The sequence below is a fragment of the Polypterus senegalus genome, chromosome 18, assembly GCF_016835505.1.
Source record: "Polypterus senegalus isolate Bchr_013 chromosome 18, ASM1683550v1, whole genome shotgun sequence".
NCBI lineage: Eukaryota > Metazoa > Chordata > Cladistia > Polypteriformes > Polypteridae > Polypterus > Polypterus senegalus.
In genome coordinates this window covers 92057427-92073681 of record NC_053171.1, presented here as the reverse complement: position 1 = coordinate 92073681, position 16255 = coordinate 92057427, and the positions used below count along the sequence as shown (strand labels likewise).

Genomic DNA, 16255 nt, shown 5'->3' with positions numbered 1-16255 from the left:
GTTCCAGAGCGAGGATAAAAGTAAAGTGGAAATGATTAAAAACTGGCTAACCTCCATATAATAAGGAATGTTCAATCAATTTTAAGCTGAAAGAACTGTCACATCTCATGTCGAATTACAGCAAGTTCAGGTACAGCGGCATTTTACTAACTGCAGCAAAACCGGCTTTAACCTCCTATTTCCAATACTACTTAAGGCTTGATTGGATTCATCAGATATGATCAGATGGAATGGGAAAAGTCAGGAGACTTGTGAGAATGTGAAATATGAGTTAATTCATAACAATCAAGATTTTGAAATTAAGTTTGAATTCATCCACGTTGCTGACTAGGAGGGGGTTTGCATCATTCTCTTAATATTTATTTTTTAAATTATGCGACTGAATTGATTAATTCCAATATTAAGATTCTAACTGTGAGCTGCTTTGAACAGATTTCTAACATCATGTTCTTTTTGTGGACACAACAAGCTGGTCTTGCTGTATTCAAATGTTAATGCCTTCAAATGTGCATCTGGAGAGGGCTGACCATTTTACTGCCACCTACAAGCCTGTTATTGACAGAAGCAGCTCTAAAGTATCCAAGCCAGAGGGCTCTATTGTTTGTTATATTATATATATTTCTTTTTCTTTCTCTCTCTTGAACTAAGGTCAAGTTTTAACTTCTCCTAGGGGGCAAATAAGTATTTATCTATGTATAAGCAAGTTGCTTAACCTGGCTGTGCTTCATTTGTAAATAAATAAACAAATGGAAACAACTGAAGTGTCTGTAACTGTAAAGTGCCTCTGAATGGTGTTCATTACTGAAAGGTACTATATACTGTATTAATAAAGCATGATTGTTTTCATTTTTCTTTATTGGTGCCTGGTTAATGTACTAGAATGTATCTGGAATATGCCTTTCACCACTAGCTGCTAGTATAGAGTGCTTTACTTTCTGATAATATTACTGAGAGCACAAAGCACTTTTCTTCCAGTCACACTATTGCTGCAGGTGTGTGATGTCACAGTGACCATTTTATATAAAGTAAAATTACTTCTGATCTTTGTTTAAATGGGAATGTAATGATTTGATTTGTCTTTCATAAATAAATAAATACCATGGACGACATCACTCTTTAGGTCAAAAGAAAATAATTTGAACTAAAGAATTTTGATTTGTTCTTTGGATTCTGATGTTTAGTTTAAATTAAATATTTTCTATGGTCACAATAAACCCCCCATGTTCCCAGATCACAAGACTGCACAGCAATTTACCTCAACTCTCTCAAATGAAAGATATATACTAGATAGATAGATAGATAGATAGATAGATAGATAGATAGATAGATAGATAGATAGATAGATAGATAGATAGATAGATAGATAGATAGATAGATAGATAGATAGTAAACACACTATCTATCTATCTACTTATTGGATTACTCTGTTAAGGCACAACAAAGCAGTCTAATTTGCCTGAAAACTGGCATCTTACAGCAATATAGTCAGCTCTGCACATAACCACCACTAGAGGGCCACTCATCTAACAAATGCCAATATAAAAGATATATTCGGGCATACATTTAAATGCTCAGTTAATCTTGTTGCATACACAAAGTACAGTTAAATTCTTTCTTGCACATGCTAATCAACACGCAACATTGACAATTTTGCCATTCCAACCGAGATATTGATAATTTGATGCTGTGATGCAGAAGAAGTCTGCTTCTGAATTAAAAATGTTATGTGACCCACTGTACGGTATATACTAAACACAGGTGAATTGCTTAATGAACCCTTAAAGGATAACACTACTGAGTGTAGTACGAGCCAAACAATACTTTTCAGTAGTTAATGTTGTTCAGAACAATAGCATAAGCTTGTGGTTTCAGAGGAATTAAAAAAATGTCCCACTCTTTCCAAATTATTTCAATTATACTGGGTAACATTTCTGACGTAATTTCTGCCTTACTATTGTAACATATTTAATACAACTTCAAATATTGGTAATATGTGTAAATAGTCTTACACTCAGAAAAATAACATGAAAATTATGTGCTATATAAGCTGCACTCAAAAACCACAATACCTATAAATTCCTTCAACCAATATAAGTATTTTTTTCCATGGTCGATGAGTACGGGGCTGTCCGTGAACAATGGCATCTTTGAGGAGCTTCTCTAGACTTTGCATATCTGTGGGGATTAAACAAACAGAATCAATTAAAAACTTTGCTATATAAAAAAAAATATGACACCTCAGAGCGATTGATGTATGATTCAGGAAAATATAAAAAAATAAAAAAATCTAATGGCAAAAACTAGATAGTAAATATTCAGAAAAAACAATATGTTACATAGGATTTATGGAAACAAATCGTTAAAATTTGCAGGATTACAAATTACTTTTTTCTGGTCCCAGATAATGTTCCCAACAAAACCTCTGAACAAGAATATGATCTACAAACATTATAACTGCACTACATTTGGACACCAAATCCTCTATGCAAGACTATCCAGCAAATTTGTATATAATGCCCAGTGAAAGCTCCATACATTTTTACCAGCCTCATTTAGTGAAACATTTTCTATTATAAAATGGCCAACAGCTCCATCTAGTGACTTGTGTTTGGCCTCTATACCCAACTTGACCATATATCATTTGAGAAAACTACTGCACAGAAAAAGCTATTTTCTTTTGCGATTATTGTAAATAAATTACAAAACAATAATTATAAGACCCTGTGTTCGGATTCAGCGGGTTGGAAAATGGATGGATGGATAATAGTGAGAATCCTGAAAAATTAAAAAAAAAAAAAACATTTTAACCAGCTAAACAAAGGTGATACACAGTTAGATTATCCAAAATTCCTGTTTAATATGAGAATACTTATACAGATTCAAAATGGGCTATTGTGAATTGTATAAATTATATCTGCCTTAATCAGAAGGTCAATTCATACTAAAGCAATGCATTTTATTTGTTAAAAAGAATCTTACTTTCAATACAATACATAAACATTTTACTTAAAATTGAAAATAGAAGTAAGATAAACTGTTACTAACACAAAAACACAACTGAAGGTACTAAAGAAGTACAAGAAGGGAAAAAAAATCTACAAATTACTGTAAATACTTGCAAATCGCTCATGCATCTCAGGACATTATTAAACACATCACATATCATTGGATAACATACCAAATATACACTTGCCTGTACAGCCAATATAATATACTGTATATAAAGCTGTCTGTTAAATCCTCTAGTGTTGAGGGTATGTGTTGTCTATAAGTGATTTTGAGGTTAGCTTCTTTATTACAAATGCTAATATTACTTTCATGTTGAAAACTGTTATGTTAGTAAAGATGATTAGCACCAAAAGTCCAAATAACCTATCCAGTAAATTTTAATAAAAGTATGCAGGGAAGATACAACACAACATACAGTGCATCCGGAAAGTATTCACAGCGCATCACTTTTTCCACATTTTGTTATGTTACAGCCTTATTCCAAAATGGATTAAATTCATTTTTTTCCTCAGAATTCTACACACAACACCCCATAATGACAACGTGAAAAAAGTTTACTTGAGGTTTTTGCAAATTTATTAAAAATAAAAAAACTGAGAAATCACATGTACATAAGTATTCACAGCCTTTGCCATGAAGCTCCAAATTGAGCGCAGGTGCATCCTGTTTCCCCGATCATCCTTGAGATGTTTCTGCAGCTTCGTTGGAGTCCACCTGTAGTAAATTCAGTTGATTGGACGTGATTTGGAAAGGCACACACCTGTCTATAGAAGGTCCCACAGTTGACAGTTCACGTCAGAGCACAAACCAAGCATGAAGTCAAAGGAATTGTCTGTAGACCTCCGAGACAGGATTGTCTCAAGGCAAAAATCTTGGGAAGGTTACAGAAACATTTCTGCTGCTTTGAAGGTCCCAATGAGCACAGTGGCCTCCATCATCCGTAAGTGGAAGAAGTTCAAAACCACCAGGACTCTTCCTAGAGCTGGGGAGAAGGGCCTTAGTCAGGGAGGTGACCAAGAACCTGATGGTCACTCTGTCAGAGCTCCAGAGGTCCTCTGTGGAGAGAGGAGAACCTTCCAGAAGGACAACCGTCTCTGCAGCAATCCACCAATCAGGCCTGTATGGTGGAGTGGCCAGACAGACGCTACTCCTTAGTAAAAGGCACATGGCAGCCTGCCTGGAGTTTGCCAAAAGGCACCTGAAGGACTCTCAGACCATGAGAAACAAAATTCTCTGGTCTGATGCGACAAAGATTGAACTCTTTGGTGTGAATGCCAGGTGTCACGTTTGGAGGAAACCAGGCACCACTCATCACCAGGCCAATACCATCCCTGAAGTGAAGCATGGTGGTGGCAGCATCATGCTGTGGGGATGTTTTTCAGTGGCAGGGATTGGGAGACTAGTCAGGATAAAGGGAAAGATGACTGCAGCAATGTACAGAGACATCCTGGATGAAAACCTGCTCCAGAGTGCTCTTGACCTCAGACTGGGACAACGGTCCTAAGCACACAGCCAGGATATCAAAGGAGTGGCTTCAGGACAACTCTGTGAATGTCCTTGAGTGGCCCAGCCAGAGCCCAGACTTGAATCCGATTGAACATCTCTGGAGAGATCTTAAAATGGCTGTGCATCGACACTTCCCATCCAACCTGATGGAGCTTGAGAGGTGCTGCAAAGAGGAATGGGCGAGACTGGCCAAGGATAGGTGTGCCAAGCTTGTGGCATCATATTCAAAAAGACTTGAGGCTGGAATTGCTGCCAAAGGTGCATCGACAAAGTATTGAGCAAAGGCTGTGAATACTTATTTACATGTGATTTCTCAGTTTTTTTTATTTGTAATAAATTTGCAAAAACCTCAAGTAAACTTTTTGCACGTTGTCATTATGGGGTGTTGTGTGTAGAATTCTGAGAAGAAAATGAATTTAATCCATTTTGGAATAAGGCTGTAACATAACAAAATGTGGAAAAAGTGATGCACTGTAATATAGTATTCCCATACCTGCTGACCATTGCAAGTACTGTATTTGAATATCGCCTATTTGAAACGATTAAAGTTAAATTTAGGACTAGGACAAGAGTTTTTTTTTTTTTTTGCCAGAAATATCCTGTTCAATTAATGGTTATTGATACTTGCTTTCTTTTTTATGAACTTATTATGTGCTTACTGTAAAAGTTAAATTTGCATGTTGGCATAATCTTTGAGTATAACTGTTACTATATGTGTTTGGAAACATTGATCGATGTGCCCCTGGACTGTGAGATCTTTGTGATCCTTACTCCTACTCCAATTTAATAAAACAACACAAAGGTGGGGAAAAGAGAACATAATGGGGTAAAAAAACAAGGTCAAGCAAATAATAGTGACATCTCAAACTGAGAAACACAGTAATTATAAAACTCAATCCTAAACAAAACAAAATACATTTTATTTTGCAAGCTACGTAGGGTCATTGATTATGGAGGCACCTAAAGAAAGAAGAAAATGGCAGTATATTGTAGAGGACAAATAAATACCACAGAACAAACTTAAGGAACTCACCTAAAATTTCCCAATTAAAACAGCTGTTTTCTTATGCCCCATTGTAATAAGGTAGGTGAACAGGCCCACTATTAACAGCAGATTCATCTAACTGGAGTGAAAATGTTTCACTTTGCAATCAACTTCCCATTAATATCTTGTGCCAGGTCATCAATGTGTCATTCAACTACAGTATATCACAGAAAGGAAGGTTATTTTTGCCCCCTCAAGCTGGCAAGGAAATTTATCACTAAGCATTACTTTAATCGTTACAACTTCAGCTAGACAAACAAGGCTCTTGCCAGTTCTGCAAGGCTTTATTCAATTGGCTATTAAGTACACCATTGTGCTAGATCAGAAACTCTCATCTAAACGTCTCAAATTACCACAGGCAAGGTATTCCAAGAACATAATTCATGGTGGATAAGGGCTCACCTTCAATCATCCAGCATGTAAATCCACATTGCAGAATACCAACTTGACATTGGCATTTTTTTCCACTCTCTTTTCCAATAAATGTTTGGTTTTTGACTTCTGTCCATTATTATTATCTTCAGCAAACCATTCTAATCGATCTATTAAATTTATTGCTTAAAATTGATAGGCACTCTTCCTTTTGGTTTTTATTTATTTTTAGTTTTTTAAACCATTAGCATTTTTGCATCTTGATTACCGAGTACATATAAAAGAATTTTTGCAAGAATGAGTGACAGTGCAACTCTGAAGAACCGAATGCCTATAATAAATGTGACAAGGCTATCTACAAGGTGGCAAAACAAAACTGTTAAAAGTCACAAAGGAGCTACTGAAGCATTGTTTACTGTTACAACCCACTAATATGTGCGCTTTTACAGAAGAGTCGAGCCACTTCAAATGCCTCCTAAAATGTCCCTTGCACTCTCTCCAGTTTGAGAGCCACAGAGACAGACAAGTTCTATGCTCATAGTGGCTCTTTGAAAAGAAAAACCTACTTTTCTATTATTGCAAGCACACAGAAATACAATACAAAGCTTAAAAGTGGTTATCTGTCCCTGCCACATGCCCCTTCCAACTCACTTAGGTCTCAGACTTAAATAAGGCCAAAAAATTAATACAGTCCTGGTTACAACTAAAGGCTGTGCCATTATCATTTTTACACTAAAGAACCCAGCTCTGAAAAGTATGAACCCATAGCATGTACTATTTTTAAAAACTGCACCATCAGCCTGCTTGAATAGTCTGTTGATGGGAATCCTTGTGGACTTCAACATTTTAGCAGAGTTAAGCTGTAACTGAGAAGTTAAACACACCTGTCTATGTGAGTTCACAGTCTAGGTCATTCCATACAAAGCACTATAAACATAAAAGAGCTTCTACCAATAAAAACAGAACATATTTGTTTTTTGTTTTGGTTGGCAATCAAGTACGTATCAATAACAGTTCAAATACAGCTATGCAATTACAATTATCCTGATAAAACAATACTAATGAAATTATGTAAAAAGAAAAGAAAAGAAGAGGAGGATCAAAATGCTTAACTTGACAGAGGAAAAGAGAAAGAGGCACTACCAGCCCAGGAGACACCACATCCCATGGGACACAGGTTTGCTTATCCACAATGATGACCATTTTTTTTGGTGCTGTAATATACCATGCTCCTAGAACCATTAAGAGTTCTAATCAGGTTGCACTGAGAAAAGATGTTTTCACAGTGTTAAGAGAAAGATGATCTGGGGCCTCATGCATAACGGCGTGCATAGAATTCACACTAAAACATGACGTATGGACAAAAGCGGAAATGTTTGTACGTACAAAAAAATCCAGATGCATAAATCTGTGCGAACGCCAACTTCCACGTTCTTCCGCTACATAAATCCCGGTCAGCGTGAAAAGTAACGCACGTGCACGCACCTGCTGCCACTCCCAAACTCCTCCCAGAATTACGCCTCTTTGAATATGCAAATCAATATAAATAGCCCTTAAGTTCGGAGTTCTGTGAAAAGACAATGGCAAAAGGATGGGGAAAATAGAAGAATTTCAGCGAATACCAAGTGGAGGTAAGGAAAATGTACTATTTGTTGGTTTAAACAGTGGTATAAACAATAAAAGGAAGTTGATCGAGCGACATAGAGTGTTGGAGAAACTCGAAAGTTCAAGTTCACAAAGTTGCACAGTGCCCGAAATAAAAAAAGAAGTTGTCAGATTTCAAAGTCGCTGTGAAAATGCAAGTCATAGCCAACCGTCTTGAGTGTCATATGGAAGCTTATTAAGGTACTGAGCGAAGAAAAAAAATAGGCACACAGTGGGAAAAAAAGCACAGAACTTTAATCTTGAAATTTCCACTTTAATCACGTAGTTTATTTTATCATTAAAGCAGAACATCATAAACTTCATCTTAAAATTGTTTTAATTTACTAGTTTCTCAAATACCATTGTAACTAAAGTAGAACATTAAATGCTTTGTGTTGTATTTGTTCTTCTATGTGCTCTATGTGTATGAATCACTAAGTGATTCTTAAACGGGCTTTCTCTTCCTCCGACAGGACACAGAATCCTTTACATTTGTGATATTAGAGCTCTCTGAATAATTTAAATATTGAGATGTATACTTGTTATTTTCATGATGATGTTATTAAATGTTATTAAACATGGGAGCACAGCAGCACAGTGAGAGTGACGAGCTAGCGCCTCATCCAGAGATTGTTTCTACCTCCCGCAAGATGCTTGCTGCGCCATGCGTGACCTTCGATGAAATAATTTATTGCAGCAGTACTGTCTCTTTCAAATGTACTAAGCTCAAATTCCTGTCCTTCCTTATCTTTCTCAAAGTAACCAATCGCCACACGATCAGCTCTGTAATAGATGTCAAGCCATCTGTAGGCTTAGAATGCAGATTCTTCAAAACTTTTAAGGAACATTGAAATATCTTCATAGTACATGTTTAATTATTCTATCCATCTATCCACCCAGTGTCGCTAAAGTCCCAGCAAGAATACAGTGCGAGGCAGGAACAATCCCTGAATTGGTGCCAGCTTGTTGCTAGCACTGCGAAACTGTGTCCTCACATGTTTAAGTATTAACAATATAGATTATTTAAATAATGTTAACATTTTATCCGTATAATGTAATAAATATTTTGCTGCACTTCATCTTAAAAATGATATCGTCATCATATGTAAATACACGCTTTATAAAGTGGCTCAGGTTGTGCAATATTATAACTGTACCTCAAGTTTACAGTGAGGTGATTGTACTTATAAGTACAAACAGTTCTACAAGGAGCACTTGATGGATTGAATGATTGTGTTTGTAGTTCTTGGTATGAATGTTTTTGAACTGCAATGTCCCTACAGGAAAGGCTCTGAAGCGTTTGTCGTATGAGAGCAGTTCAATAGACAGCATGGCTGAGGCAGCGTGTGCTTGATGCTGTATACCGATCATTCTCTTTCCGATCAGCTGCTGTAGAGCTGTGATTTCACACTCAGATACAGTAATATAAATACTCCGAGTGGTGTAGTCAGAGTAATATGGAAAAAGATGATCCGCTGTGGCAACCAAGGTGCAGTGAGAGGAACAACGCTAAAGCAGCTATGGTATCTGGAATAGTTTGGCCATTCCGTGGACCATTATATTGTTACAGGTTAATTACAATCAGATGTCTTAAACTAATAAACAATATGCAGTTAATTTCAGTGTATTTGATGAAGCCGCGTCAGGGATGTGGATCTAAAAAAGAAAGGGAACAAAAGCACTGCTTTGATGCTGGGTACTGCCAGTTTGCAAAACCGAGTGGAGAACTTGCATGCGCCAAGCATTTAGCTGGCATGAAAATGTGCATGGCTTAACGCCAAGTTTAGGTTTTATACATTGCAATTTGAGCGTGGAAACGGGAGTACGCAACATTTTTGTGCATACACACTGTTTATACATGAGGCCCCTGGTGATTTCCAAAAAGATCTAGGAGCTGATTTGGCAGAACTTTATTCCAATGAAAAGTATATTTTTGTATATAAATGAGGATGGCAGGATTTCCAGGGGCAAAGTCTAGTAATAAAATGTATTAAAAAATTGTATTAATATTAAACGCCTAAATGTTAGGGACAGCTTTAGGACATAAGAAGGCTATTTAAAATAAATTTGTCTGGTAACATTAAAATTGCCATGAAACCTCTAAAAATTTAATTTTTTAAGCAACTATAACATTTTGCTTAATTTACTCATGATGTAACAGAGCTCTAACTGTAGATTTGCATTCTCATTACTGAAGTACAGTCTTGCATAGTGATAACATATGATTGACTTTTGGAGTTTCTATTATCACGTTGAGTACTTTATTCACATGTTACCAACTGCTTATGCCCAATTTCTGATCAGCAGCTATATGCAAAATTAATTCTATATCTGGTGTAAGAAGCTGTAAAAACAAGGGAAAACAATAGTAGCTCCATATATTCTCTATTTGACTGAAACTGGATTTCATTGGTAAGGATTGACATTAGTTAAGGACACTGACTCAGCTAAAAAACCCAGGTGGTGCCCAAGCTGGATTAAAAAACAGCCTAGTGCTTGCTCATTTTTCCCCAATGTATGGAAGGATTCCCTAGGTACTCCAGTTTCCCCAATACCTAAAAGAAATTATACTGGCCCTGCATGAGTGTCTATGTTATATAAATGACTGGCACCATATTCAAGGTTGGCTCCTTCTCTGTTCCTAAAGCAGCCTAGATAAACATTTGCTCCAAGTAGTCCTTTGTAGCACAATAGGCGAGTTAGAAAAATAACTAATTTTTTATTTGCTTAACTGGTTGATTGCCCAATAACAATGTGAAATATGCTTCAGAATTATGTATAAAATAATACAAGCACAGACATTCTGTCACATTTAAAATTTTTTTCGCATTAAATTTGTTTCTTTTATACCATGAAAGCACACTGTTCTGTCAATACAAAGAATACTATATGAAAATAAACTGACTCACATGCTATGGTCAGCCATATCATTCAAGAGCATTTGAATGTAAGAAGTAGTGGTGTACTATATATATATATATACTATGGTATTATTGTACATTTATTTGGTTTGCACTGAATGAGTGTAGTGCACTGGGTAGAAATTCTTTTACTACTGTTTATACCATAGTAGCTTAGCAGCACATAATTAATTTAATTTTGCAACAGCAATCTCTATCTTGGTTAAGGAAATACTAATCTCATTTTTCAACAAATACCCTAAAAATACGCCTAGAATCAAGCGGACAAAGTCACAATGCAATGTCTGTATGCTGAAAGTTGTTTGTGAGGTTCCATTCAATGCCAATAATTTTACTCTGATGTTTAAAACATTTTTTTTTGACTTTGAAACTCTTCCGTAAAAAAAAAAAAAAAAACTTTCGCAGATCAGAAAACACTAGGTTTTTGTTTTGCAACAGCTATAATCTATTTTTTGGCAATGATTTGTTTCTTGTACAGCATTGTACAGCAAGCAAAAAACCTGTTGGTCTGTCTGATTACAAGGGAACTTCTTTTGCACGAATCTGAAACATCTCATCATATGTTATTTTTCATACAGCACATTTCCCTTTGGTTATAAAATTTCATATTACATGTCTTCATATTGATTTCAACAATGTTACAAGCATGACATTGATATTCTATTTAAAGATGTTTCTTTAATATTAACTGTTCAGAAATGATATAAGATAATGAAATTAATCAATTAAAAATTTACGAAAACAAAGTTAGAAACCACCCAATTCTCAGCCAAGCATTGGGTAATTACCAGTAGTGGGCTTGTTTGACAAATGAACATGAACCCACACAAACGCATGAGAGAGAAAAGTTCATCTTTAAAGGTTTCCTCTCCCTTTTCATGTATATAACACAAGAATCTCTTAATGTCATATATTTTAGTATTACAGATAAGTATAATTTATCAAAATAGAAATATTAAGAAACAAAGTGCAATAAACAAATGAAAAACAAACTTTAATACTGCATATAGCATATAATTGTAGAAACAAATTATATATAAATAGTAAACTAAAACAGTAACAATACCAAAAAATGAGGATTATGGAGGCAGAAAGACACAATCTCATTGACAGTGCAACAACATTGTGTAATCTATTCTTTTAATTACTTATACAGTGGAACCTGGGTTCACGAAAGTCTCTTAACATGTACAATTTGGGTTACAACCAAAAAGTTTGCCAAACTTTTGCATCTGTTCACGGCCACACAACAAGCCAGTTTCCCTTCCGGTTCGTACGCCAATGATTTCTGCATGTGTTCAGTCTCTCCCTGTGCATTCTCTGTGCAGCGAGTGAGCGAGAGAGGCAGAGAGACAGAGCGAGCGATAGAGAGTGTGAGAGAACGAGCAAGAGAGAGAGAGAGAGTGCGAGAGAATGAGCGAAAGAGAGCGTGAGAGAACGAGCGCGAGAGAGAGAGAGAGAGTACGAGAGAACGAGCGAGAGAGAGAGAGTGCGAGAGAACAAGCGAGAGACAGAGGCATTCTATGGTATAATTAACAATTTTTGTGCTTAAAAATCTTAAAATAAATATATTTACATACAGCTTGTTTGGTCTGGAATGAATTAATTGTATTTACATACAATCCTATGGGGGAAATTACTTCGGGTCACGACCAAATCTGGTTGTGACCAGGGTTTTGGAACGAATTACGGTCGTGACCCGAGGTTCCACTGTACTTGTGTGTTAAAGACTAAAGTAATAATTCATAGCTAGAGAGCAAGTACGGTTACTGGAATGTATATATTACTGTGTATTTGGGATATACAGATTAATCAAGCCTATTAAGCCATATGATCGGGGCAAGGTCAGAAGGTATGGAACTGTTATATGAACCTTAGGAGTCATAGGAGTCCTAGGACAACCGCTGCCTTTAAGTTTCTCACCCTCAATGGCTGGGGAAAGATGGCAGAAAACCTGGGAAATAACTTGGACATACTTCATAACTAATAAGAGATCATATTAATGTGGATGTCAAGAAAAAATGTGGTGCACTGTAAAAACGCTACCAAGGCTATACATGCAAGTTTTATATCAGAAAGATTTTTTTTTTGTTCTGGGCATCAATATTTTCACCAGTTTCTGTGAATAGTTTAAATGTAAACAATCGAGTAACATAAGAAGCAAAATGTTTCATCTGCCTGTTTCTTTTACATCCTGTGCGAGAGAAGACAAATGTCAACAATTAAAAAACTACTAAAGTTTTGTTGCTCTCTTGGACTTAAAAATGCAAAACTTTCTGTTTACTTCTAACATATCTTTTCCATTGTTTACCAACTAACCAACAACCTGCAGACTGAAAATTGATAATAATCTTTTGCCTTTAAATAAGTAAGCATGTGACGGAGGTATTGAGAGTGAAAATGCAGATCACATTTACAGAAACAAGTGACCACTACATAAATTGTAGGCAAAACATTTCGGTCTATGCAATAACAATTTTACAGAGTCAAATAATTACTACTGATGGTACTGTTATACATTGGAGACTGATATGAATTAGTAAAATCGTTTACATTTTCTCTGCATCTATTCCCAGTATTGTGTTTTTAGTTGAAGGCTCTGACATACTCATAAATAGACTTACCATAAAGTGGAAGAACACACAAGAATATTCATGATTCTCTGCAGAATTATGTTATTTCATCCACTAGATGGCAACAGAATACTGTACCAAGAGTTACTTGGGCTTAACACTGTCAAGTGGATCATTACACATAACCCCAAGTGTGACTTTGGCTTAACCACATTTACATAAAATTCCAAGCTTGAGTCACACTCTGGGTTATATCAAGAAGGTTACAAAACTATTATATCTTAGTTTTAAAGGTGATTAATTAAGTCAAATCATAATAGGTAGCTGTTTTAACAGAGATCAACTAAAATCTGAAAACAAGAAGGGCCCACTTGACAATCTGTACCAATACACAATTTTGCAAGTATAACACCCTGGCCATCGGACCTTACTTATTCTATGTTAATTAATGTTGACTTATGTTTATTTTTTATTGTGTCTTCTATTTTTCTATTCATTTTGTAAAGCACTTTGAGCTACATTTTTTTGTATGAATATGTGCTATATAAATAACCGTTGATTGATTGATTGAACTATTTTCCACTGATCCTTTTCTATATTTTGTCAAATGCTACTTATTACTTTACTTTGTCAAGAACTCATATTAAAATAAAATTGGGTCTGTGCAAGATGTTTTTAAAATCTACTAGTAGAGTGCCATGTTGACATTTTGTTAGACTCTTACAATTAGGATTAAACATTGAATATAACATTTTGTCCTCATTAAGAAATTCACTTTTTACTATAATTGAATGATTCATTAAACTTTGGTGGTGTACATGCTTTTCTATTATTCACACTACTGAAAAATAGCATTGAGAGATAATGTAATGTTTCGATGAAATCAAAAGATGGCAATACACACATTTCATTGATGCCTGAGAAATTTCAAGTTTATACTAGAAATTTGTACATCACAATTAGATGTTTTACACAGTTGGAAATAATAAACACTTACTGTTGTGTTTGAAAACTCTGATAGTTGCTCCAGAAAGTCTTGCTCCCAGAACCAAAGATGCATGATTTAGCTCATCACTCAATATGAGACACCCCTTTTATTAAGAGAAAAAAAGGGAAAACAACTCTTAACAGCAACAAGTGGAACAAATACTGCAGTAATACTCAACAGTGTTACAATTAAATTTATTTAGGTTTTTACATAAAACCAAACACTGTAGCACTAATATAAGAAAATGATTTAATTCAGACACTTTAATTACTTAATTTGTGCACATTGTAAAACTAATCATTTTAAACCATTTCATATTTCCTAAAGTTCTTTCTGTATAGGGCATTATTAGGTGTGCTTGCTTTACATAAAAGCTCTATTTTGTCTTTTTTCTCTTTCTTCATCATGTAAAGCACTTTGAGCTACATGCTTTGTATGAAATTGTGCTATATAAATAAATGTTGTCTAAAAATAATTCCCAAGAAATTACATAAACAGTTGGCAGTACATACAGTGGTGTGAAAAACTATTTGCCCCCTTCCTGATTTCTTATTCTTTTGCATGTTTGTCACACAAAATGTTTCTGATCATCAAACACATTTAACCATTAGTCAAACATAACACGAGTAAACACAAAATGCAGTTTTTAAATGATGATTTTTATTATTTAGGGAGAAAAAAAATCCAAACCTACATGGCCCTGTGTGAAAGAGTAATTGCCCCCTGAACCTAATAACTGGTTGGGCCACCCTTAGCGGCAATAACTGCAATCAAGCATTTGCGATAACTTGCTATGAGTCTTTTACAGCGCTCTGGAGGAATTTTGGCCCACTCATCTTTGCAGAATTGTTGTAATTCAGCTTTATTTGAGGGTTTTCTAGCATGAACCGCCTTTTTAAGGTCATGCCATAGCATCTCAATTGGATTCAGGTCGGGACTTTGACTAGGCCACTCCAAAGTCTTCATTTTGTTTTTCTTCAGCCATTCAGAGGTGGATTTGCTGGTGTGTTTTGGGTCATTGTCCTGTTGCAGCACCCAAGATCGCTTCAGCTTGAGTTGACGAACAGATGGCCGGACATTCTCCTTCAGGATTTTTTAATAGACAGTAGAATTCATGGTTCCATCTATCACAGCAAGCCTTCCAGGTCCTGAAGCAGCAAAACAACCCCAGACCATCACACTACCACCACCATATTTTACTGTTGGTATGATGTTCTTTTTCTGAAATGCTGTGTTCCTTTTACGCCAGATGTAACGGGACATTTGCCTTCCAAAAAGTTCAACTTTTGTCTCATCAGTCCACAAGGTATTTTCCCCAAAAGTCTTGGCAATCATTGAGATGTTTCTTAGCAAAATTGAGACGAGCCCTAATGTTCTTTTTGCTTAACAGTGGTTTTGCGTCTTGGAAATCTGCCATGCAGGCCGTTTTTGCCCAGTCTCTTTCTTATGGTGGAGTCGTGAACACTGACCTCAATTGAGGCAAGTGAGGCCTGCAGTTCGTTAGACGTTGTCCTGGGGTCTTTTGTGACCTCTCGCATGAGTCGTCTCTGCGCTCTTGGGGTAATTTTGGTCGGCCGGCCACTCCTGAGAAGGTTCACCACTGTTCCATATTTTTGCCATTTGTGGATAATGGCTCTTACTGTGGTTTGCTGGAGTCCCAAAGCTTTAGAAATGGCTTTATAACCTTTACCAGACTGATAGATCTCAATTACTTCTGTTCTCATTTGTTCCTGAATTTCTTTGGATCTTGGCATGATGTCTAGCTTTTGAGGTGCTTTTGGTCGACTTCTCTGTGTCAGGCAGCTCCTATTTAGGTGATTTCTTGATTGAAACAGGTGTGGCAGTAATCAGGCCTGGGGGTGGCTACGGAAATTGAACTCAGGTGTGATACACCACAGTTAGGTGATTTTTAACAAGGGGCAATTACTTTTTCACACAGGGCCATGTAGGTTTGGATTTTTTCTCCCTAAATAATAAAAACCATCATTTAAAAACTGCATTTTGTGTTTACTTGTTTTATATTTGACTAATGGTTAAATGTGTTTGATGATCAGAAACATTTTGTGTGACAAACATGCAAAAGAATAAGAAATCAGGAAGGGGGCAAATAGTTTTTCACACCACTGTATGTATTTGATGTGTTACTAAAATAAAAACTCTTTTCAGCATTAAAGGAAAAATTCCATCTAAAAAAAAT

The 16255-nt window shown here is 35.9% G+C and overlaps 1 protein-coding gene across 2 annotated transcripts in view; it reads right to left on the bottom strand.

Moving 5' to 3' along the window:
* sptlc2a (serine palmitoyltransferase, long chain base subunit 2a) overlaps positions 1-16255 on the bottom strand; it is an 87628-nt gene that overhangs the window by 32899 nt on the left and 38474 nt on the right. For both annotated transcript variants that reach the window (XR_005631232.1, XM_039741172.1), the window contains exons 6-7: positions 14068-14161; positions 2070-2175 (exon numbers count right to left, since the gene is read on the bottom strand). Coding sequence is in view for 1 of the 2 variants with exons in the window: in XM_039741172.1 (XP_039597106.1) it covers positions 2070-2175; positions 14068-14161 (200 nt within the window). In the remaining variant the exon portion in view is untranslated. The remainder of the gene's footprint in view (positions 1-2069; positions 2176-14067; positions 14162-16255) is intronic.